This window comes from Hylaeus volcanicus, chromosome 2 (assembly GCF_026283585.1).
Source record: "Hylaeus volcanicus isolate JK05 chromosome 2, UHH_iyHylVolc1.0_haploid, whole genome shotgun sequence".
Taxonomy (NCBI): domain Eukaryota; kingdom Metazoa; phylum Arthropoda; class Insecta; order Hymenoptera; family Colletidae; genus Hylaeus; species Hylaeus volcanicus.
Genome location: NC_071977.1, coordinates 1,158,631 through 1,182,522, shown reverse-complemented (window position 1 = coordinate 1,182,522; position 23,892 = coordinate 1,158,631). Strand labels below are relative to the sequence as shown.

General features: G+C 41.5%; 2 protein-coding genes across 4 annotated transcripts; both read right to left on the bottom strand.

Moving 5' to 3' along the window:
- Nucleotides 1-512: 512 nt before the first annotated feature.
- Nucleotides 513-18,949, bottom strand: LOC128872043 (plexin domain-containing protein 2). Its single transcript, XM_054114333.1, has 8 exons — nt 18,291-18,949; nt 4,353-4,717; nt 3,897-4,250; nt 3,610-3,802; nt 3,305-3,514; nt 2,810-3,208; nt 2,561-2,700; nt 513-2,482 (listed from the first exon to the last, which is right to left on the bottom strand). The coding sequence occupies exons 1-8, from the start codon at nt 18,406-18,408 to the stop codon at nt 2,414-2,416; spliced, it is 1,848 nt and encodes a 615-aa protein (XP_053970308.1). The 5' UTR covers nt 18,409-18,949; the 3' UTR covers nt 513-2,413.
- Nucleotides 18,950-19,251: 302 nt separating this feature from the next.
- On the bottom strand, nt 19,252-23,808 carry LOC128872444 (uncharacterized). 3 transcript variants are annotated; one of them, XM_054115125.1, is made up of 7 exons: nt 23,456-23,806; nt 21,393-22,104; nt 20,881-21,318; nt 20,505-20,812; nt 20,206-20,420; nt 19,695-20,126; nt 19,252-19,618 (listed from the first exon to the last, which is right to left on the bottom strand). In XM_054115125.1, the coding sequence occupies exons 3-7, from the start codon at nt 21,042-21,044 to the stop codon at nt 19,421-19,423; spliced, it is 1,317 nt and encodes a 438-aa protein (XP_053971100.1). In that variant the 5' UTR covers nt 21,045-21,318; nt 21,393-22,104; nt 23,456-23,806; the 3' UTR covers nt 19,252-19,420. The 3 variants fall into 3 exon arrangements, with proteins under 3 accessions (XP_053971100.1, XP_053971102.1, XP_053971101.1); XM_054115127.1 differs by lacking the exons at nt 20,881-21,318; nt 21,393-22,104 and having other exon boundaries at nt 20,505-20,606; nt 23,456-23,808; XM_054115126.1 differs by lacking the exons at nt 20,881-21,318; nt 21,393-22,104; nt 23,456-23,806 and adding an exon at nt 22,952-23,001 and having other exon boundaries at nt 20,505-20,606.
- Between the last annotated feature and the right edge of the window lie 84 nt (nt 23,809-23,892).

The window sequence follows — 23,892 nt, the reverse complement described above, 5'->3', positions numbered from 1 at the left end:
CTAAGATTTATGGTCGTCGCCGTCTAAGGGTGAAAGACCGAACTAATTTTCGGAGTTTGGTTAGCGCTTTTATCGGGAGAACACCCAAGTCTGTCGCCGATTAGTTCCTTCTCGCAACGCTAGATGGCGCCATTTGTTCAATGTCGACGGTGTTGCCATCTAGCGTTGCGAGAAGGAACTAATCGGCGACAGGCTTAAGCGTTCTCCCGATAGAACCTCTAACCAAACTCCGAAAATTAGTTCAGCCTCTGAACACTAGATAGCGACGACCATAAAGATTAGTGGCGGCGTCTAGCATTAACCACTTTCACTACAAATTTGGGCGGTTTACCACCGATGGCGCCACTGATGCAAAATTCCCAGGGTTCTGATCCAAGCTTTTTAATTTTTATTTATGTAAAATCTAAAGAAAATAGCGACTCTTATAAGAGTAGTACGAGTTTCGAAAACTGCAAATAATGTAAATAATTAACTTACGTTAATAAGGGGATAAGGTTTAAAAATAAAACACATTTATTGTAATAATTGTAATATTTATTATCACAAACTATGAGTTAAAACGTACACAGTAATGTAAGAAAAACTAACCGTGATGTTTATAATTGTTTCTTATAATCCTCTATAAGTAATTTCATCATGCAGACATGTTTTCAAATATAATTGGAAAAATCGTTCGATTTGACATCGTTACGAAGATAAAAATTCGCTGCTACAAATACAAGTTATTTTAAAAATCGTCTAAATTGTAACTAAAGGTGTTTTCAACAAACAGACGATCGTTCTATAATTTACAGTTTGAAGATTTGTATAAAATTCGATTCACGGTGATTAGTAGAAAATATTTAATCGATATATTCTATCGCCAATAAATGGATCAAAAAGTCGATCAAAGGCACCTTTTCAGACATTAATTACACTTAGAATTACATAAAAATTATATTGCTTTAATGTACTACTATATACACTGGTGATCTAATGTGTTATCGATTGATATGAGTTTATCATTATTGCCTTCGCAAGCCATTTAAAGGGTTTATATTTTATTAAATTTTGTCTTAAAAAAAAATATATATATAATATATATATATGCTTAAAATTTAAAAAAAAAAAAATAAAAATGAAACTGCAGTTCACGGAGATGTTAATTTGTTGCGATAAATACTTTCTGTTCGATGGAATTGCGTATTCTGGAATGTGTTACCGACAATGAAAATGAAGACATCCGCGATACGACAACATGAATGATAATCATTTTTAAAAGTTCATAAAGGGTTTTTAAATATTTTAGTCGTGTATGATAATTGAACTGCAATTTCGATAAGCTAGATCGAAGAATTTGGTCGTTCGATTGTTGATTTCTTTAACTCGATGTTCTTCACGCCGCGGAGATTATATATATAAACAATTACTGCGATTTGTATAACGATAAAAAAAAAAAAAAAACGAATTCTTAAACAATAACAAGGTATACCACATGATACTATAATCACATAAATGCTCGATATCCAGGCTAAGGACCTCTGCCTCACACGGTTCCTTACTTTGACTCGGAAAACGTCGCGAATGTTTTCGTAAAGTCAACGAAACAAAATACCGGTCTCCGTTTGTCCCTTAGTTTTTTCATCGTTTGCTCTGGAAATGTTTCGTCGTTATTTTCGAACATCGCGAGGCAATGACTAATGGTAAATGTTACGAAAAATTACGCGTTGCGGAGATCAGTCTGGTATTTTTACGGTTAACCTCTACCGGACACACAGTATAATAAGTCCCTGCGATATAAATTTGTCTTTAGGCATTTCTACAGGCTGAAACTGCCGTATACGTTTTCGAGGTTACTTTCAGATTCGAAAAAACAATGCAGTCACGTTCTTGCGATCCTTTCCAACAAAATTAGTCGAGGTGAAATAGTTTAGCCCGTTCCGTTGACAACGAAAATAATCAGGATAAATAAATTTCATGGTTTACTTACCTTGTACGGTATATCACTATACAAGCCTGTCCAAAATTTTAACTACGAATAAACTTTTGTCGTCGAGCCATTTTATATGAAAAAACTTACTCCGAATAGTTTGTTCTATACCGTTGTCGCCATATAAGTTTCATGACTATTACTTTCGGAATAGCGTTACAATGTTTGCGACAATATACAATGTTAAAATACTCGGTTTTTTCTTTGATGTGACTTGAACGTTTCGATTATAATTAAATGCGCACTGTCCTCATTTTGTAACTTTAAAAATCGTTACCCGTTACTACGCGACAATTGACAAAGTGACAAACGTGCCATTGCAAGGAAACGGTTCCGTACGTAAAAAGTCCCAGACTTGGTACAGTATACGCTTAGTAGGAAGTTTGGTCTGACAATTCTGTACCAACCGATGAGTGCGCTTCGATTACGATATACCCATGTGAATCACATGTGAATGGTTGCTGCCGTGTAACGTGCTTCTCCTCTTCGCCAACTCCATTGACTTGGTCGGTACTATTCAGAAATATGAAACACGTCACTTTGTTTGTTCGTTCTTTCTCGTAATAAACAATCGACATCGATAATTCTTACCCTGATCAACATCTGTCCGGACGCGCTATGAGGATTGCGATAAGCGTACGCAGCCCAGGCCACCAAACCCATGACTAAACCGACCACGAGGAGAATTCCAATTATTCCAGAAACTCCCATGTTCATATTGTTGTTTCGACCTGATCGAATTGCAAACAAGACGAACGATTGATAATATTGTTGCTTGGAGACATATTCAAGAATATACAGGGTGGGAGAAAGCTAAAATATCTCGATTTTCGATTTTACCAAATTCCAAGGAACTCGTTCCGGGTCTCTCCTGCTTGGCGTTCATTTCACTGACGGTAACAGTCTCCTCCGAATGCACGTGCAAAACATGGTTGAACTCTTCCTCGTGTTCCTTGTACGTAGTGGTGGGTGGTGGGCAATTGTCGACCTCTTTTATCTTCCTGACGTCGCAACCCTTCAACAACCAATCTTGCCGCGATCTGAACGTTCCCGTGCTACACTGATTCAACTCGGAACACCATTTGCAGTCGAAATCCTTCAATTTGGTTAAGCAGTCTCTGCAGTTGTCCATTTCCAAGCAGGTGGGTAACGCGTTCAAATAGATCACCGTCCAATTCTGGATATCCTGTCGATTGAAGTTGACACGATGGTACTCGTAAATTGTTTTCCTGCGAACAACTGCGAGGAAAGAACGGAAGAATTTGATTACTCTGAACGAAACGCGAGTAGATGGAATTCTTATTTCTCTTTAAGATTCGCGATACATGTACTTACAGAACACTATCCTGTCCATGATATAGGCGTCGCTGAGGCCGACTTTGACAGGATGCGCTGTATCCTCGATGTGTTCGACCATCAACGGAATTACCGAGTAGACGAAAACGATGTCGCCGTTTTGATGCAGAGTCACCTGGAAGGTAAACGCCCCGGCGTCCTGTTTGTCTTGCAAAACTACCTTTTCCCATACAACCGTGAATGCAGTTCCTGCAATAAAACGCGGAAATCTCGGTTTGCTTACAATCCGTCTATCAGCGAACAAATATTCTCTGCATCGTTATCAGTCGCTAACGACGACTTACCGTTGTCGGCGTACTTGACGTAACTGTCGTTGGACAAACGCGTATCGAAATTCGCCATCAACGGTGCGATGTATTGGGTGGCGGCGAGCCAACTGTGGACGTATTCGCCGGTATAAAGGAAACCTCCCGTGGCGATGGTAATGTTACGAACTTTATGGCCATAGAAAGGGAAATCGAATTTCAACTTGACGGTCTGTCAACGGAAAAGAAATTTAATAAATATTGATTCATTTCTAATACGATATTAAACAAACCAAAAAATGGCTGCGGTTGCACACAACACTCACCGCAGCTCGGCGATGGCTCTGACTGAGCAAATGATTGACCTTCAAATCCGGATGAGCATCTATGTCCACCCAGTACTTCTTACCCACGAATTCGTTGATGATGAACGTGCTGTTGTAATACTGATGCGTGTCGCACACAATTTTCAAAATATTATGTTGAGATAAAGTCTTGTTGGTTACATCCGAGGAGAACTTGCTAATGGATATGTCTCCGATAGTGGTATCGGAGTCGTCTTTATTGTCCGTGATTTCGGTGACGGATTCCGGGACCTTGGGCGAACTCGTGTTAGTCTCCGATGATTTATCCGTGACCTTGTCCCACATGGTGCGATTCGCCCAAATGGTTCCCGTCAGCTGTTTCAAAGAGAATTCATTCAATTAGGATTACAGTTGGATGTAATCATCAAGCGAGATCGTTTACCGCAACGATTTCATCGGCTAACAATAAATTCTTACCGTATCCTTGGTCGAGGTGGCGTTCGAGGCGATCGGAGGCGAAACCGACGGGGTTGGTTGCTGCGTCGTCGAGGACACTTGTTTAACGGTTAAAACCGTAGTCGACGACGGGGACGAAGCTGTAGTCGAGGATTCGTTCGCGTTATCCGTCGAGTAGGAAACGTTCACCGATGCGTTCGACGTATTGACGACTGCTTGCGGTTGTTGCTCGGGCACTTCCGTCGTGACGAGTGTTTTCTCGATCGCGGCTCGGCGCGCCCTGCTGAACCCTTCGTTTCTGTCGATCGCCGAGTAGGTGAATTCGGTTGGTTCATATTCGGCCCGCGATTGACCTCTCGAGTGATACAGGTCATAGAGGTATCGATCTGCAAGCATCAAGTTTTTAATACGAATACGCGTTGTTCACGGAGTACAAGAATGTTCATTTGTTTATAGTTTTGTTCAGTTATAGCGTTTGACAGTATCGCCGAATACATCGAACGTGTTTCGATAACAAAGCCGACGCGAACGAACGACAAGTGGCTTCGCCTTGAATTTTCATCGCGACGATAATTTCAAGCAGCGCACATTGTCGAACGACAGATTCGAATCAATTTATGGATCGTGGCCGGCATACTCGACCACGTCTGCCGTTCATGAAAGGGGTCGTTTAGTCGTTTTACGCGCCGGCCTGCGCCAAGCGTCCAGTCAGTGGCCCAGATCAGTATGAATTCTAATCATCGCGCATCGATGCCAATGCCTCTTCGTTAACCCCTCGCCGATGCTTTCTACGCGTTCCGTTCATCTACCTTCGACTCTAAACGACATTCCATTTACTCGTGTAATCGACTAGTAGAAGAACAGAGTTTGCTACGAATAGAACGTAAACAAATATCCACTCGTGCATAAAAATACTTTCCATTTGCGATTAGTCTATGAAATAATTTCGCTGAATCAAGGAAAGCGTACGTAGGTAGAATCTTCTGGTTTTCGGTCGTGTTCGACTCGAAGGACACCGCGAGATTTAATCCGGCAAAAATGGAAGCAACGGACGCGAAGCGATCGTGACAAACTGTATCGCGACCGGATAAAGCAATAATTGGCGATCCGACGTACGATGGGGAATGCACGAAGCTGACGTCAGTCGGTAAATTTTCAAGCTCCGAAACCAGCCTCGATTAAACTTTCAACTTGCAATCGTTAACCGACCTCCGACCGAAATGTCACGCCAATTTATTTGAGCGCGGCGTTCAACTTGCTCGGGCTCGACGCGCGCGCGCGCGCTACCGTTCAGGGACCAAAATATTTTCCACGACGTCTGATTTCCAAGTCGAAGTCGTTCCAAGAAAGCGTCGGCGTCGCGTCGCCCAGATGTCGACGCATATACGCACCGGATGACGCGTCTGTCGCGTTTACACGTGGATAGAAACAAAATCTCGAATGCTAGCTACATCGCGTCTCCTTCGTCGCAACACTTGGTATAATATTTGATCAGCGACTTTAACAAGCATTTCGAGCTCGTCGCTGTCCATTGTCGCGATTCTTATCGCGCAAAAAAAGTTCGTCGCGAGAAGTTGTCATCGGACGATGTTCGAATTTCCTTAAAAAGATGTGGCGCGAGGTCGTTACGCGTACTCGATACGTATTACGTACCCCGCTCTCGAGGATATTTATTTTTACCGTTTGCGACAGGCTACTTTAACGCTTCTCGATCTACTACCGAATTATCGCGCGTTAGCGCCTCTGACGTTGAACGTTCTATAAGTTCAAACAGCGCTCCTTTCGATATCGAATACGAGCATCGGAGACGTGTTTTCACCTGATTGCGCTTCGACGAATACGATAATATGTACACGCATGTTCCGAACAATGAGCATTTCAACGTTCGAACACAATGAGTCCTCGCGTGCTCGGCGTTCGAACGTTTAGCAGCTTTTGTTCGTAAAGACAATACGCTACGAGAATCCACTTCGATAACGGTCAAGATGTAATTCCTGTAAATAAAAGCGCTTCGAGAGATTCGAATTTTACGAAGGGATTTCAGCGATATACTCGAATTCCACGGTTCGGATCGACTGCAGATTCGCCGCGGCGCGGCGGACAGAGCTCAGGTAAAAGTTACTTAACGTTCTCTCCTGAAACAGGTTATACAGCGGCTGTCTTTGTATTAGCTATGCTTGCTGCCAGGTAAGAAAGTCGAGTTCCCTTTTTTCGTCGATTCTGCATTGTTTTTCCAACGCGCGAACAACAAACGTGCGAAGAAAACGTCCGAACGGGTAACAGGTACGCAATTTGCAGGCAAATTATAAACCCTAGATGTACAGTTTTCGAAATATTACTCCTAGTAGGTCGCTTCAAAGTTAAAGGCTATGCGTACACGCGGGATCCACTCGGTCCCACGCGTATAGGTCGTTTTAATAGGAACGCGAACAAAGCTCGCCGAAGCAATTTGGCTCGGTGTATTCGTAACAGTTTTCACGTGTTAACGATGCTCGAATCGCGTGGAAAAGGTCGTAACCATTGTAGTCTCGGTTCGTGTGCGAACGTAACGGTTCAATGACACGTGGGAAATGTTCACAATCGAGCACGCTTAACCGCGCGTGGCCTATGTATTGGATTTTCCTTCCGGCTTGCGCCACGCTACGATAGACCGTCGTCTGGGGATAGTCTAAATTCTCAATTTACGAGGCAGAGTTTGAAAGCGTGCACTCGATCGCCATCCGTATACGAAGCACGTGTCTGTTGCGTTCGTTCGTCGTTTCGTTCTACATAAAAGGCTTGTCGCGCGCGACGATTCGTTCGCGTTGTCAAACATAATTGCTGGCGCTCCTGTCGGAGGCCAAGTCGTTTGAAACGTGTCGTATCGCGAGTGTACTCGTCGTGTACTCGTAGACGAAAAACCAACGGGGCAATTTCTGGCTACAGAAATACCGACCGATTCCCCGTCACGGGGATAGGATACAGCTCGTAGAAGAACGTGGAAGCGATTCGTAGCTAACGTTGCGAATAACAGTTTGAAACAGCGAAACGCTTTCCCCGAAGAAAGTAAACATGGTACGATCCTCGGTGAAATCGTTCCGATTCGCGATTCTAAAGTCGAGACTGGTCCAAACGGTTAACGAGAATCCGCTCGTCCGACTCGGCCCTCTATCTAGCTATTTCGACGTGACTTTGAATTTTTCGTAAAATGGGATAAAAGGAAAGCATATCGCGCGGGATTATAGGAAATGTAACGATAATATTGCTGCGACGGATGCTCGACCATCGAGGCTCGTTAGAGAGTTCCGAGAAGCGTGAAGAAGAGAGAGACTACTCGCTATTTCGGCCCACAGAAATTTCTGAAAAAAGCGACACGAATCGTAGTGGAACGCGTCGACACGGTAGATGGATTTTCAGGTCAGCTAGCGGAGTAACGACACGATCGTAAACATCTACCGTCTATTTACTGCCATAATGGACGAAAGAAATGAACGTTATGGCGAGACAAATAAATCGATTCTTTGTCACTTTTCGCAGGTTTACGCGCGAAATAAAAAGCCCGCGGTAGTATACGTTATAGAATTATTATAAATGACGAAAAAGAAGCGTGAAGGAAAAAAGAGGCAAGGGCCAAAGACCCCTCGAGCCCTGACCACTTCTCGACGCTCGTACAGCCCGAGTGTCGCGGTTTTCGGTGAAAGCGACCATTGTTCCTCTCGGTATGCTAGCAGAGAGAAAAACACGACACCGAGGTTGCTCCGCAGCCTCCTAAGATCACCGGTTCACGGTCTCACCTCCCGTTTAACCGTTATCGGCTTTTCAATTTCGACTGCGCTCAGTTTTTCCAATTTATTTTTGCCGTCTCGAGTTCGCGTCAATTACTTTCAATTAACGTTAACGATTTCGTTGAGTTGAAACGGTCGCGGTTGTCCAAGTAATCGCGATTCGAGACGAGCAAAACTCGTTTTGTACACTTTACGGTCGTTAGTATTGCATACGGAGACCCGCCGAATGACGAAATGCTTCCAGAAAAGAAACCGGCTGACAATGAATCATACAAGAAGTTCGTTTCCTGACGGAATCGATTATCCGCATCTACGTGTCCATAATTAGTTTTATGTACCGTGACATACCAGCGTGTCGCGGACTTTGCCCAATTCCTCGAGGCAAGAAGAAAGAATCAGTTCCAACTTCCAAGGTAACAATTCATTTACAGATTACATCTTTCAATGGACGTTACACCATCGATAATTTCACGTTACGCTCTTACATCGCACAAACGTCCACCTTCCCTTTGCGATTCATATTTTATTAGCAACCGAGTTTTCCCGCCGTTAAGCAGATTAGGTAAAGCCAAGTTTCCGGCTCGATGACCGCTGTGATCCTCCCGTTGACGCTTGACGCAACGCGGCGAAAGTTTCGACGTATGTTTTCAACGGAACCAACGTTTCACCCCCCACAAAAAAAAAAAAAAAAAAAAAAACGAATACTTCGAATTATATGTCGTAAACGGCGTGACACTGGTCTCGGAGTTCATTCTTCGTTTGTTTATACGGCGATAAAATAGAAAATCATTGCTAGCATTGCCGACAACGAACGAATTAAAATTATACACCAATCTGTCCGTGTGAGTAATTGGGATATTAATAAATCCGCGCGTACGCGCGCACGCGTCAAAACAAACAGGAATATTGAAACGCGTTCATTGATCGCTGTTCCGTCTATACGTAAAAATGTAAAACGTCACGTGTATCGGTCGAGAATGCTACGCCGTTATCGTCGGGACGATAAGAAGGGGGTTGTGGTTAATAAATGGCGTAACGATGCACGTACGCGAACACGCGTCGAATTAAAATCACCGAGTCGATTCCACCGCCGCGGCCGTTCGAACGAAATTTCATTTGGAGCAGTAATCGTTTTAACGGGTACTCGATTAACGTTAATTGACTTCGAGGGTCGTTACGATTCTTTCGGCGATACCTCGGAGTTACTTGGAACGTTTTTTTTTAGAATACCTAACTTACGTAACTCGTTAAAGTATTACCGAGAGAGAGAGACAGAGACAGAGACAGAGACAGAGAGAGAGAGAGAGAAACTAAACATCCGAGTAGACGATGCTTCGTTTGCATCGAGCGCGAAGATTAAGATTAAAAATACAATTTTAGTTGAACCTTACTTCGTTCGCACATACATTTGCATAAACTTAACATTTCCATCTTTTACGTGTAATATCGAAAATGGAAGACGTACTGCGACGAACCAATACCACGTTCCTTTCTCGGTACTGTTACGGTCCGATTCCTCGTTGCTCAACAAAGACGATTCATCCTATCGAAGCGAATAGCACGTTATGGCGAGGTACGCAATTCTATACAGTCGATCGGTCGTTGAAATGCTTTTCGCCATTAACGAGATCGATGGGATGAATATCGAGGATGGATGACACCGCGACAGCCAAACGCAATTTGGTTCGATCGCAGGAGTAACGATAAACGCAACGATTAAACGTGGCAGGATTCTTCCTTCGAAAACCATTAATATGTACGGACGTATCGGATCGGATGTATGGTTCGTAAACAGTTTGAAAAATATGAATGCATTATTCGTTGGAGCGGTCGACGAGGGCAGAAGATTACGCGAAACGTATCGGAATGTGTGTCACGCATATAGAACGCATAATCTGTATCGAGAGCGCGAACGTATGCATTCACAGTCTGAATTTAACCTTCCATTTATGACCGCATATTTCTATCGCGTGTTTTCTTTCAATGATCGGCCGCTTCCATCGGGAGAAGGCGTGCGTCGTTGCGCCGCAGCATGACGAAACGATCGCGTCTAATTATGTACGAGGTGTTCTATCAATTATCCACGTAATACTTTTCGACGTTCTACGTCACACTTTTTTCTAACTTGTACACGTGGAAATTATGATGCGCTCGCTTTAATTGCCGCCGATATCTCAAAGGAGTTCGTCGAACACAATTCGCTTGCGGCCTCGAAGAATTAAACCAATAATCCGTTATCGAGGTTAGCGGTATGAAACGCGTTACGTATCGCGTACGACAGAAATTATCTCCTGAATTATTTGGCGCCGGCTTACTTATGGCTGCCAGACGCGAGACAAGCTCGCACAAAGACCATGCTGTTCGTTAATGTCAATCGTAACCGTTAACAGCTTTGTTTCCACTTGGAATGGTTCGACGGTACCCTGAAAAATACAACGGAGCGAAGCGAGCAAATCCGTCGCCGATTTCTTTTCACTTTTCCATACACGTTTCTGCTACATCTCGAGACATACGCGTAACATCGCAACGTTGTCGCGAGACTATTAAACGTTGTTCGTTTATTTCGGAGACGCATCGAAATACATACCTATAGACGCGAGCGGAAGGGGTCGCGACACAGAACGGCGAGCTTCCGGTGAGAGAAGCCCCAGCACGTTCGACGTCGAGCATTTTCCCCGTCCGTCGGTTCGTCCACCTACGGCTCCAAGTCGCTACGCGTACACTCGCGAGTTCCGCCATGAGTCGACCATCTTTCAGCTTAAGTAAGCGCTCGATTGAGGGTGCAACGAACTCGCGATTTCACGCTGCGATGACATTCTTCCGATACCAGACCAGCGTGCTCGAATTGTTATAGATTTTTCTTGTCAAATATGCGACACGACTCGCGCAACATTTCCAACGTTGCAAATTAAAGTTATGTAGTATCCGCGCCCCCCATACCCAACAATAAGGAGTCAAATAAGAACACGAAACGTAGGAGGGTACGGGATTGGTCGCGTAGGTAAAGCGGTCGACTGTGGATCCGAGGATCGTAGCTTCGAATCTCCGTGCCTTATTTTTCGTTTAGACTCCTACATATGGGGGCTCGTCCGGGGTGGGGGGTTACAGCGGCAGAGGACCGGCCAGTGACGATGAACAACAATGCCACGCGAAGGACGGTGGAGCGGGCAACAATGAGGCGTCGAGAGAGAACACCGTTCCAGAAAGAGAGAGGGGAGTACACTCGCGAAAGAGAGCGCACTGCTGTTGAGACGCAAAACCCGAGAGAGAAAGAGAGAGGGGAGTACACTCGCGAAAGAGGGCGCGGCGCGCACTGTTGTCGAGACGCGAAACCCGAGAAAACGGACATTCGGCCTAGTTAGGTAGCTTTCAGCTTGCGTAATTAAATTCAAATACAACGCAAAACAAATATGAACACTCTATTATACAATTTTGAACTTGATGTTACGGTTACACAAAGGACATGGACAAATTAATAGTTTTCGTTGCATATAAATGCGAGCAATTTGAAAAGAAAGATGTGAAGCTCGTATGCATACTTCTATCATTTTTCGGTATTCAATTTTCTGTAAAAATTCGCTGGGCCACGTGTGAAGGCACTCGCGCGCCACCTATTGTACTTCTGCGTCGGAATGAAATTTCGAAAAATTTTAAATATGCAAAAGGAATCCTTTTAATGAAATTTTATTGTTACACTGCTTCTACTATTATTCGAAGAATTTTATTCGGTTCCGTGTCCACTCAAACAATACAATTTTATAGTTTCGTGGAAACCGTCACATTTTTTTGCTAAGGTCTGTATAATATGCTGGACGCCGTTTCAAATATATTGTTTGAATTTTCTATCAAACATCACTATGACACTCTCTATCAATCTGTAACTATCCAAAACAATACATTTTCTATTGAATATTTTATCATTTTTACTTCAATTGTCCTTGTATCTATTTTTTAGTTATTAATCTCAGAACAGACGATCACATATTACAATATTCAGCAAAAATGTCTTTTACACCAAAGAGAAAATATATGTATATACTGCTTTAACAGTTTAGTAAATATTTTTTACCGTATTCACGGAGGAAAAATGAAAATTTATTTTCGTTACATAATCTAAAGAGTAACGTGATAGACTAGTATGATTCAAATGGCCAAAAATGGGAAAAAAAGATAACTTTTTGGTGACGATATTTTAAGCTATTTTGAAAGAAGATAAATTTTTGTGGGATTAAACGCAATTCGAATGTAAGAGGAAAAAATGTACGGGAAACGTTTTCTGAAACATCAAATGTCATTTATGTGAGTGCCGGGCAGCGGTACATGACAGTTCGTGTGAAAGATCGAAACCATTAAAAACACTTTCACATGAACTTATTTTTCGTTGAGACTCCTACATATGGGGGCTCGTCCGGGATGGGGGGTTACAGCGGCAGAGGACCGGCCAGTCACGATGAACAACAATGCCACGCGAAGGACGGTGGAGCGGGCAACAATGAGGCGTTGAGAGAGAACACCGTTCCAGAAAGAGAGAGGGGAGTATACTCGCGAAAGAGGGTGCGGCGCGCACTGTTGTTGAGACGCGAAACCCGAGAAAACGGACATTCGAGGGCGAATGAATGTTAATTCAGGATAGCCGAGTGTAGTATCCGCGCCTCCCATACCCAACAATAAGGAGTCAAATAAGAACACGAAACATAAGGGTACGGGATTGGTCGCGTAGGTAAAGCGGTCGACTGTGGATCGGAGGATTGTTGGTTCGAATCCCCGTGCCTTATTTTTCGTTTAGACTCCTACAGTTATTCCTGACGTAACGTACAGCTCGAAACAATCACGAGGTACCCGAGTTACAGGGGGGCTAGCAGGTCTCCTCAGATATCAGAGTTAAGAGACACTGCAAACAGTATTAAAACAATGTAGAAAGTCATCTAAGACGAAGTTGGAATACGATAAGAAGAATGGAAATAAGTAACAAGTATGCAGTAGCGTAGTAACTATGCACGAGTATAGTTGATCGCTTTAAATCGATACAAGATACAAGAAGCTCGAAACAAATTTTCAGACTTAATCGAGTCCAGTCTAACGATAGAATTGAATGTTTGTCGATTAATCGACGGCAAACAATTCGCTAATAATAGCATTAACGATAAACGATTGTTTTTCCCCACTGGAACGTCATTGAAATTATCTCTCCGCGGATAATTAATTTCGCTCGGGGTTAATTATGCATGAAACGAGGTTAACATCGGAGAATACATAAAAACAAATCTTCCGACGCGTTCGCGGCACGACGACAGTCAATACGACGCTTATCGACAATGTGGTTGACCTATAATTTGCGTTAGACTGGAAAGGAAGAGTGTGCAAGACACGGTATGATCAAGGGTAATCGGAAGGACCGTGCCCGAAAGGAAAGGAAAGGAAAGGAAAGGAAGGGAAGGGAAGGGAAGGGAAGGAAAGGGAAGGGTTCGTATTTACTATCGTACAAAATAGAGGCACGTGGGTGGTGTTCGGTTTGTTTCGGTCGCTGCACCCTTACTTCGAATTTTCTTCGCGAACTCGCCAAGGAACTTTTCCAATTTTTCAATGATCGGGACTCGAAGCGTTAAACTCTGGCGGAGGTAGCGGCATGCGGCGAAGGTGTAGATTTACCGAAGGAAGCGGCTTACGAGACCAGACCGTCTGTCTGTCTGTTGCGGGTATTCGTAACGTGCGTTGCACCGATCGGCCAAGGAACACGATATAGGATTATGTCGCGTTACAGGCATATTGAACGCGATATACGTCGCAGAAACCGAATACGTGCGGGCGCGTGGTACGCATCTTCGTGTTTTCGCTACGTAGACACGGTGTTACGCTACCTCGTACTTGGGTGCCAATGGCGAAAAAAGACACCGCAACGAGACGCACACGTGTTCTTCGTCAAACGTTCGCTATAGGACGACTATACGGACGACTATACGGTATAGTCCGATGGAAGACGACTAAAATAGACGAGATGCACGCTCGAGAGCATTTTCGAATGTAAAGACGACAAGGACGGACTCGAGAGTCTGCGAAAGCTTTGCAGAGACTCGGTGAACGTAACGTGACTCGATCTACAAAAGTCCGATATGCGGGATAGTGGAAACTGAGACGCATACAAAAGAAGAAAAAAAAAAAAGAAAAAAAAAAGAAACTCGTTCGTACCGCTACGAATGCAGCGAGACGTTAGTCGGCGGTGCAACTTCCGATTAACAGACGACGTAATTTTCTGATTGGTCGAAGGTCAGCTTTTGGACACGACGGCCTTCAACGAGGGTTTATAGAGTAAAACATGATTTATATCAAGTGCCAATTATACAGCGAGCACGGACTGTTATTACGTTTATCACGGCTCTCGGTCAAAGTCAAGGATCTCTCGCACCGAATGTTTATCAGCGATGACCTACATCTATCACCGAAAATTATCTATATAAATGCGGTGGCGAATAGGCGCTTGGTTACGCCAACGGTATACCACAGGCATCCGAAACGAGTACTCGACATCTTGTATATCGGTTCGTTTGAGCGTTTTACTTTCGTACGTTTCAACATTTTTGACCGTCGATTCGTTTAGATAGATTACGTCGACCAACTAGCGTAGCAATGGGATCCGGGACAAGAAGCTGACTATATCCACGGTGACTGTATGGATATAAGCACGCGTACTTATTGCCAACGAGTCCAGATGTTTTCTATTTTTAGTTTGGACGCGACGGATATAGCGCGAGCATCAATCCGAAGGACTAATTCGAAGAGAACGTTGAACTTTCCACACCCGAAGGTAACATCGGAAACTACTGCCAGACCGTAATCAAGGATTTACGTTCGAACAAAGACATTCTTTACCAAATACCTAACCGTTCGAACGAACAAAAGTATCGGTACGCGTACATTTCATTTCGTTGTCTATCACTCGAATCAAAGTTTGCTCGTTTCCATTAAAAATAAGAAATTGTACATTGCCGAGAATCGGAGCGTCTTTCTTCGTGGTATTGCATCGTTCGTTGCCATCGAGTCGAGTCGCATTGTCGTTTAATTGCCCTTACAGCCTTGAAAGGAACGAGCGCGCTTTTCCAGCGGAGGTGAGAGGAATACGGTCGCGTTTCGCAGTCCTTTGCGAGGACAATTTCGGCTTGTTCCGATCGAGTAGCTACTCGTCTCGCGTTCAAACGCGAAGCGACGGACCGGGGAGCGTAACAAGCGTACGCGTGTCCATTGTCGCCGTAAAAACCACTCGAAACAAAGTGCGCTGCAGTGCGCCAACAGCCGTCAGCTCGCCTTTTACGAGTACACCCCTTTTGTTTCGCAAGAGTGTTTCCAGGAGAGGCCTTCGAGAATCGAAACGCGGGAAAAAATAATGGAATCGATGGGCCGAGCGAATGTCGCTTGCTTTACTCGCGAACCTAGACGATTCGCGCGGTGTTACGAAATCGATCGTCGCGATCGTCGCGATCGTCGACGATCCCGGATGCTTTTCGTTCGAAATAACCCGCCGTTCGCTGTGAAAAAGTTTACGCGAATCGCGTTACTGGCAAATTCACATCGATGTTGATCGATCCATAATAACGAATTCGCGACCAAGAAGCGTATCGTACCGTCGTCAAAGGACAACGAGAACCGTACAAAAAGAACGTCGACCTACGTCGATATCGTTGGCAATTCGCGCACTGTAATCGCGTATATGTACGTATATTACCGGAACTACGGATCGCAGCTCTGTTCATTCATCGACCTTCTGCCAACCTAGGACTCACGTTGCGGCGTTTAAACGTAGACACGTTTTTAATTTAAAGCCAATCGGTTTCTTTTCAACAGCGTGCCAGCGAATGCACGTCGCACCGTGCTGTCGAGCGTCTGAATACGTACTCGTTATTTTAACGATGTATTTAACGGTAAGAATTGCTTGCTTTACCCATTATCTGTGCACAGGGCGCTTCGCGCGGTAGACGAATGGAAAAGGAAATGAAAGAAGATAAAACGAGGAGCTGGTGCCTTTGGCGCCTGTTACGTAGTTGCAGACGCGTTCTTTGGTATCTGCATATTTAATGGAATTTGATAAAGTAACGCAGAAGCCACGGGGAAAGGGCAGCCTGTATCGCTAATTTCGATAAGTCCTATGTTACGACACACGGTTGTTTTTATATACTTTCTCGATCTAGAAAAGTTCAGACCGTCGTAAAAGAATGGCGCGCAACACGTGGAAACCTACAAAACTACTCGTGCGCGGAAGTAGATGATTTTTTTCAGTATTTCGCTTGCTATCCGCTCGCATAAAAATTATCTCTGTGCTTGTCGTTAAATTGCTATACACGGACAATATCGCATATTTCGTTATTGACATTCTTTTGTTTCGCGTAACTTCGAACTTCGTTATATTTTCCATGCGACGTCCGTAATTATATTCTCGGTTCTCCGCTAATTTGTCACGTAACTCTTAATAAAGTCTAACGCTGATGATACGTTCGAAGGTGTCATTATGAATTTAATCGCTACATTTGTTTACAGACGACTCCAATTTAGCATTTAAATATACAAGGCGACCGCTTAAACGTCATTTTACTTGTAAACGAACGTCGGTAAAAATACTCAAGGAAAGACGGTTTAGCATTTATTTGTAAATAACGCGGTGACTCGAATCAATTCTCGATAATCCCAATTCCCATTTCTATTTGCAAAGGTAACCTTCGTTCCTCTTGAGAAAAGTTTGATTCGACACGATAGCGATCAAGGTCGCAATCTTATTTCCACCGCGTACTAGAAAATGTTCACCGTTCTTTGTAGCGTTTTTCATTGTTATCCTTTAATTTAAATTTTACCTGGAAAGTAGAAACACGTTTCCTTGCATCGTTATGTCCTAAAATCAACAGGTGCGTTATGTAAAAGCACTTTGTCCAACAAAGTGTATTTAGAAATGCAACGTCACCACTCGATTTCCGAACATCGAACGACAAGGACAAAGTATTCCCAATTTCCATATCGCATAGCATCAACCACCGTATGCAGTGGACAAAAAACAAAATACGGAGGAAGCGCGAGTTCCAACGAAACGCGAGATAAACGAACATAGTTGATCCGCGTAAACACCGATATTCGATATAAAATTGTTATACGGTAGAAATCGAGAAAAATATAACGAACCCCTCCCTCCGATAACCTCTTGATCTGTCATCTCAGAAATTCCACCTATCATCCAATACAGCCGACGTAAAAATCGTACATAAAAATCGTACACGTCGCGCGTCTTCGAACTTTTCGTTTCTTCTACAAATATTGTCTTTATTGTCGTTGCTAAATCAACATCTCTGCTCCCCACCTTGGATCTCGTGATAACGTAGCTTTCGTAAATGTACGTGTTCCTGATAAAAGTAGAAAGTATCGCGAGATTGTATTTTCACGACGATTCGAGGAACAAACGTGTATCGACAAAGTTTATCGACCATGAAAAAATTTGCGACACTAGCGATAGAACGAACTTTCTATCGCAAATATTTTTGTAAATCGAACGATACTATGTAATTATATAATCGCGATAACATGATACGTTAATGCAATGTTGCTAACAACGACGTGTTTATCGAGAGATTCGCAGGTACGACACGAAACGGGAAGGTTTGAGACGAAGCGAGGAGAAGAGAGATTTGTCTCGATAAAAACGTAATAAAACATGTTGGCGTTATTTTACGACACGATCGTAAGAAAAAAAGGTAAGACTTCTGTAAACGAAGACAGTAACGAAGTTTTGCTGCCACCGAATCATCTTGCACGCTCGATGGGTATCGGTCCGACTTACCTGACCAACAGAGATCTCGTAAGATACAAGAGTTCTCTTTAATAACGGTAGAAAAGTTATTCGAGAGTCCAACGTGAACTCTCGACGAATCGGAGCAAGTTTCACGCGGCACGCACACCTCCTCGACGATTATCACGATGAGAGACGTGCAACAGAAAGGAAGGACGACGAGATCGAGGGAAGTTGTATCTTTAAAGGGGACAGTCACGCTTAGTGAAATTGCGTAGTAGTAACGCGTAGGAAAAGGCACACGGTTGTTTTCTCGCTCTGTCTTTCAACGGGCAAACTTTTTCTTTCGGAAGATCGCAAGAAAGGCATCCACGAGCGAGTCGTAAAAGAGAACACGTTATAGGGCGCAACAAGTAGATTCGAGAAAAGACTCACTGGACTCGTCCGCGAAGCTCGTGTCGAGCACGTACAGGGCCAGCAACAACAGGATACACGGCCAACGTCTGGTAGCTCCATCACAGCCACGGTTAAAGCACCACCGTTTACACGCCATATTTACGTAGTTGCTAAACTCTCCTGCGTTACACGAATATATAAATCCGTGCGGCTCTTCGTACCCCGTCTGGCTTACGCGCGACCGACGACGACGAGACGATGACGGAAGGATGAACAGAGGGAAGGGATATGGGGAGACGACAGAGATGGAACGAGAGACTTTAGACGAGTAAGAGTGGGACGGTAGATAGAGAGGCAGAAAAGGTAGAGAAACGAAGGAAAACTGATCGAACAAATCGAATAGTCGTAAACTACGGGAAACGTTGAACCGAGTTTTCGGATTTCTATGCGAACGTTCACCGTGCTTTTCACAAACGTCACCGAGAAAGTATTTTCCGTGGCGGTCGTTTCAACGCGAAACTCGCGATCAATTCGTGTTTCTTTCGCGAACTGAGGCACGAACTGTGCACAAGGAGGCGAGACAGACGGCCGAGGATTTCAGTTCGATGCGTCTTTAAACCGGTACCGAACTGACGAGAACGACGATGACGATCGGTTGCGGCCGGAACGGCATGTTGGCTCTCACTGGGGCTGGCTCGTCGCCGCGTTGTTCTGTTCCTCGGCCGCTCTCCTGCCAGAGATTCCGTTACATTATCTAGATAAACTCGAGAATCTAAACACCCAAGATAATGGCGGAGCCAATAGAATTCTCTTCGATCTTTGCTATGTTTCGAATAGGACTTTATACGACTAAATCTACGATATCGCGATGCCGAATGCCAGAAACCGAGACGGAATTCTCCATTTCCAAAAACTATGAATAAATATGAAACCAACTATCGATGTTTCGATAAAGTACAAAAATAGCTGTTTTCGTTAGTTTTTAGTTTACTCCATACAATCGGTACTATATTGTTTTTTAATCGTTCCTTAAACGTTTATTAACAAGAATGTTTTAAAATATATAAATAACTTCGCTTACTAGTTCGATCGGTAATGTAGGTTTCTGTATTTTCAAACGATGATAACAAGTAATTTTTTTAGAATACAGCAATGCTATCCGTATGATTTTATTCTATACGCGTTACGTTCTTCTTGTGGAATTCTTCTAAGCTGTTAATCGACAACGATGAACATGAAATTCCAAGAGAATACGTATCATGAAAAATATCTGAATGATGAGGTGAAATGGGCAAAACCTTTGTTTGACCAAGGCTTGTCGTTTTTATTAGACTACTAATTATCGTATGATCTTGATCAAAGATAGTCTGCACAGAAAACAATTTTAAGAAGAAACGAACAAAATATATACATATATGTAAAAAACAAAAATGTTATCTTTACCGTGAACATTGCTTTATCCATGAATGTTCTATGGCAGTGTGCATCGTCTGAGCCAGGTGGAAAACTCAAAGCTGAATTAATCTCCTGTTGTTGTTCACATTTTTTCGTTATCATGTATGCTCTATTTGTTGTTCTATATATGTAATCTAATTCGTCGAATGCATCTAACGATAAAGCAAGCTTAGAGTCACGAATCCTCGCATACTCGTCTTTCTCTTGTATTTCCTCTTCTCTTTTTACTAATTCCATTATTCTTTTCTGCCTTTCTTTTATCATTACTCCAAATGAATAATATTGTTGGATCATTAAAAAGATTGTTTGACCATCCATACCAAGCGGGGTGATACCAACTTGCTCAAAATATCTAGCAATTTCTACCCATGCTTGGCCTAATTTTAATTTAAAATAAACATCTATGGATGATATTGTGATCTGAAAAGATTTTGAGTACCAATGTTACGTATAATTATAAAAGGTTCAAATTAGAAAAACCTTTTTGTATTATACCTACTCGGTCTTCCATTGTAAGATCAATATACAATATTTTATAACGCTCCTTTGCCATGTCGTATCTTTCATTGTCTCTTTCAATAATTTTACGAATACTGTATATCTTTGATCTAATAGAACCAATCAAATCAAGTATCGCAGGGCTAATATTTCCACATAATTGTGTATGATAAGTTTCTAACCACTGCTTATTGCCCATTTGAGGCACTTCCTCGTCTGTTGTAGAAGACATACCATACGTAAGAGCTAATAATGAACTTTATTTTGGTACTAAATAGCTGCGATAATTTTACAATTTGCCTTTTAAAGAACCATCGGCGTATCTCCTAACTTTCAACCGAATTTCTTCTTCTCGCCATACCATTGCTAGTAAAGACATGAATCCTGTCTTTTTACCGATACCTTGCCAGGTACAGAAGTAAGGTCCACAAAAAAAGTTGTCGCACATATCGGTTAAAACACCGAGAAATAGACATTGCGACGGGTATGGAACGATTTGAATGATGTCAAGAATAACGTATACTCCTCCGTATTTGATAAATTTTTCAAGATTCACTGGACACCATACTATACATTCCCATATGTACGAACCTATCGCTAGTAAAAGACTGCCAAGGCTTTCTATATCATAACGTGTTGCAAGCATTTTACAATTGTTGATATAAACAAATATTACCGTTGATCTATTTGATTTTCTTTATTTTTCTGATATAAACATTGGAATAATAGTTCCATAATAAATATAATACTTTGTTCTCCATACATTTCTTGGTAAAGTTTTTGTTTTCTCAGAAATCTTTCAAGCGATGTTAACGCCAACGTTAAAATTCTTTGAGCCATTGTTGTAATTTTCTCAAAGTTCAAAATACGATTTATTACTTCTGTACTATGTTAAATACATAACATTATTCTATGATATCGAAATGGTAAATAAATAAAGGTCAATGGAGAGATAAACTAACTAATTAACGACAACGTTGTTCCATATTCCCGAAAATTCTCTAATAAAAATATATTACTGTTTAGAATAATTGTACAAATTGTTTTTGTACAATTCATTATTATTTCTGCATCAAAATTTGTACTTAAACTCCACTCCAATAACATTAATAATCTATAAATATAAGGTATTGTTTTATATAATACAAATTCTACAATTGTAATTCTTGTTTATCGAGTTGTAGATACCTAATCGTACCGTCGTATCTTACGAATTCTTCTGGCATTTTAGGTGCTAATACAGCCAAGACATTGATGGCATATGTCCATAAGTTCCAAAACTGATGTGTACTCCAATTAACTTTAAAACTTTTGATATTCGGATTAACAAGTTGAAGTACAGTTTCCATTAATTTCCTCTCTGCCATTAACTATTACAAGCGAATATTACAGATTTACGATATTCTTTGTAACCGAGTATAGAATACGAATTAATTAAAATTTTAAATATATAATTACAAAAATGCAAGCGTCGATTTGCGCTAGATGCATAACGGTTAACATTAAGATTTTCTGGAAGAACAAATCTTCGTTGGTCCTACCAAATTTTACTTTTTCTGAAAACACTCTTACAGTACCATACTCGATTGCGATTAAAAATTTGATAACGGTATCTGCTATACCACTACTAACGAAATTCCAAGAGGGAAATGTAACCAAAATTGCAAGAATAATAAGTGCAAGTTCATTTCTAATTTTTATACTGCTACTTTGATATCTGCTGTAGCATATTTGTCTCTCGAACGCGTAACGTAAACTCCTGAACAATGAAAATTTTGTTACCAACCTTAGTATGGATAAATGTTCAAAACTCTATTCTAATTATTTTTGAATCTTTGCAAATTTTACCACAAAGCACAATGCCCGCACGTTGGTACGCTCTTCAAGTTAATAGGCATGCCTTTTGGAGGAAGAACAGATTTCATTAAATTCCATAAAGTAGTAATTATTAAAAGGGTCATATCTTGGGAATATGTCTTTCCATTTAATAGCGTATCAGGTGGTCTTGTACAATACAATTGAGTAGCATAAGGTAAATCAATCCTAACCAGTATCGTATTAAGCACACCAGCTTCTATCATTCTATGAGCTTTAATTAACATTGGAAAATATACTAAGAAAATTTCTCTAAGGATAATCAGAATTCTATCAATGAATTCAGTTTTTGCTACTTACAGCACCTATACGAGATGGATGAAAGTAGGAAAACCAATTCTAAAGCTTTTTCATACATATCTGGAAGAGAAACTTGTAATAAATTGGTCACACTTATTGGCAACTTTGATTTTTCTACAACCCTATGGCAATATTTGAGCTTTACTGCTGCAGCATTAGTCGAGCATCTTTCTAATAACAACGAATGAAGAGCTTTGTGGACCTTTAACATTTGTTCCTTAGTAGATAAAATTAGAAGAAGATGCCCTAATAAACTAAAATATTCTTCCATTATATCAAAGCAAATTAAACTTTCTGATGTCTTTTCCAACAAAGGCGATAAATTGCAAAGCTCTAACATTTGATTTAGATGTGGCTGGTACTCTTTAACCGTTCCAATATTCTTAGCCAGAAATGTTAATATTTTCATTACTGTTGGTAGATCTTTTACTTTCTGAAGATGTTCTTGAGGAAAATTTCGTAAATAATTTAAATATAATAAAGATTTGTTTATGAACAAAAAAATAATAAGGGGTGATTATTATAAAAATTAAGTAGTTTCGAATATAAATAATATATACATCAAAGGATACGTAACCGTTATCTCCTACTTGATGAAGATAATCGTATAAAAGTCTAGATATACGGGGTACGCTGTTACTCGTTACAGGATCAGATATAAGTTCGTCTAGCTTTTGCAAACAATAATTTATATATGCTTCGGATTGTTTATCTAGGTCGTATATTTCTTTCGGTAATTTATCAGTTTTAGGCTGACAGGTGGGGCTGACATATTTTGGACAATTAAATTCTTTCCAAACATCGTTCGGATCCAACTTGTCAAAAAGTTGAAGCTTGGATTCAATCTGTACACCTCGCTTCATTTTAGATCTTTTGACGAAATCTATATTTTTTCGAATGTAATAAATTTACAACTATTTGTAAATCGATAAATTTTACGTTACATGGTTTTATTTATAGTGTAAATATCGAAAGTAATCGACGAACTTTACGAAATATAAATTCCGGATGAAAGAATGAATGAAATAATTGTAAAAGGATATAAGTATCACTCGAGTTGGCAATAAAATCCTTACCTTGGTTTTTCTGCGAGTGTCACACAAAATTCACAGCAAAACACTAAATATTCTCACAATAGTATTCTCGACCGTTCACGTGAAACAGAAAGGCATGGAAAGCAACGTTAAAAAGTAGCGGACAAAATATGAAAGAAAGTCGTTTCCCAACTTCGTGGCTCCCTCTGATGTAATATTCTCGAATTAAATTTCAGATGGCGTTTAGATCGAATGTAGCACCGACTGATATCGTAATAAAGTTTGAAAACTTTCTACAGAAATACATAGCTTATACTATTATTAATTTCAATATTCGGTATATCCAATCGGAAAAAAAATGTAAGAAACGGTATTTCAATTGGTTTGAGCGCAATGAAAACTATCGTTCGTAAAACGTGATCGCGCAGGATCTTGCTGCTTGCATACACACGAATTGTTTAGATGTGGTTGATTTTCAT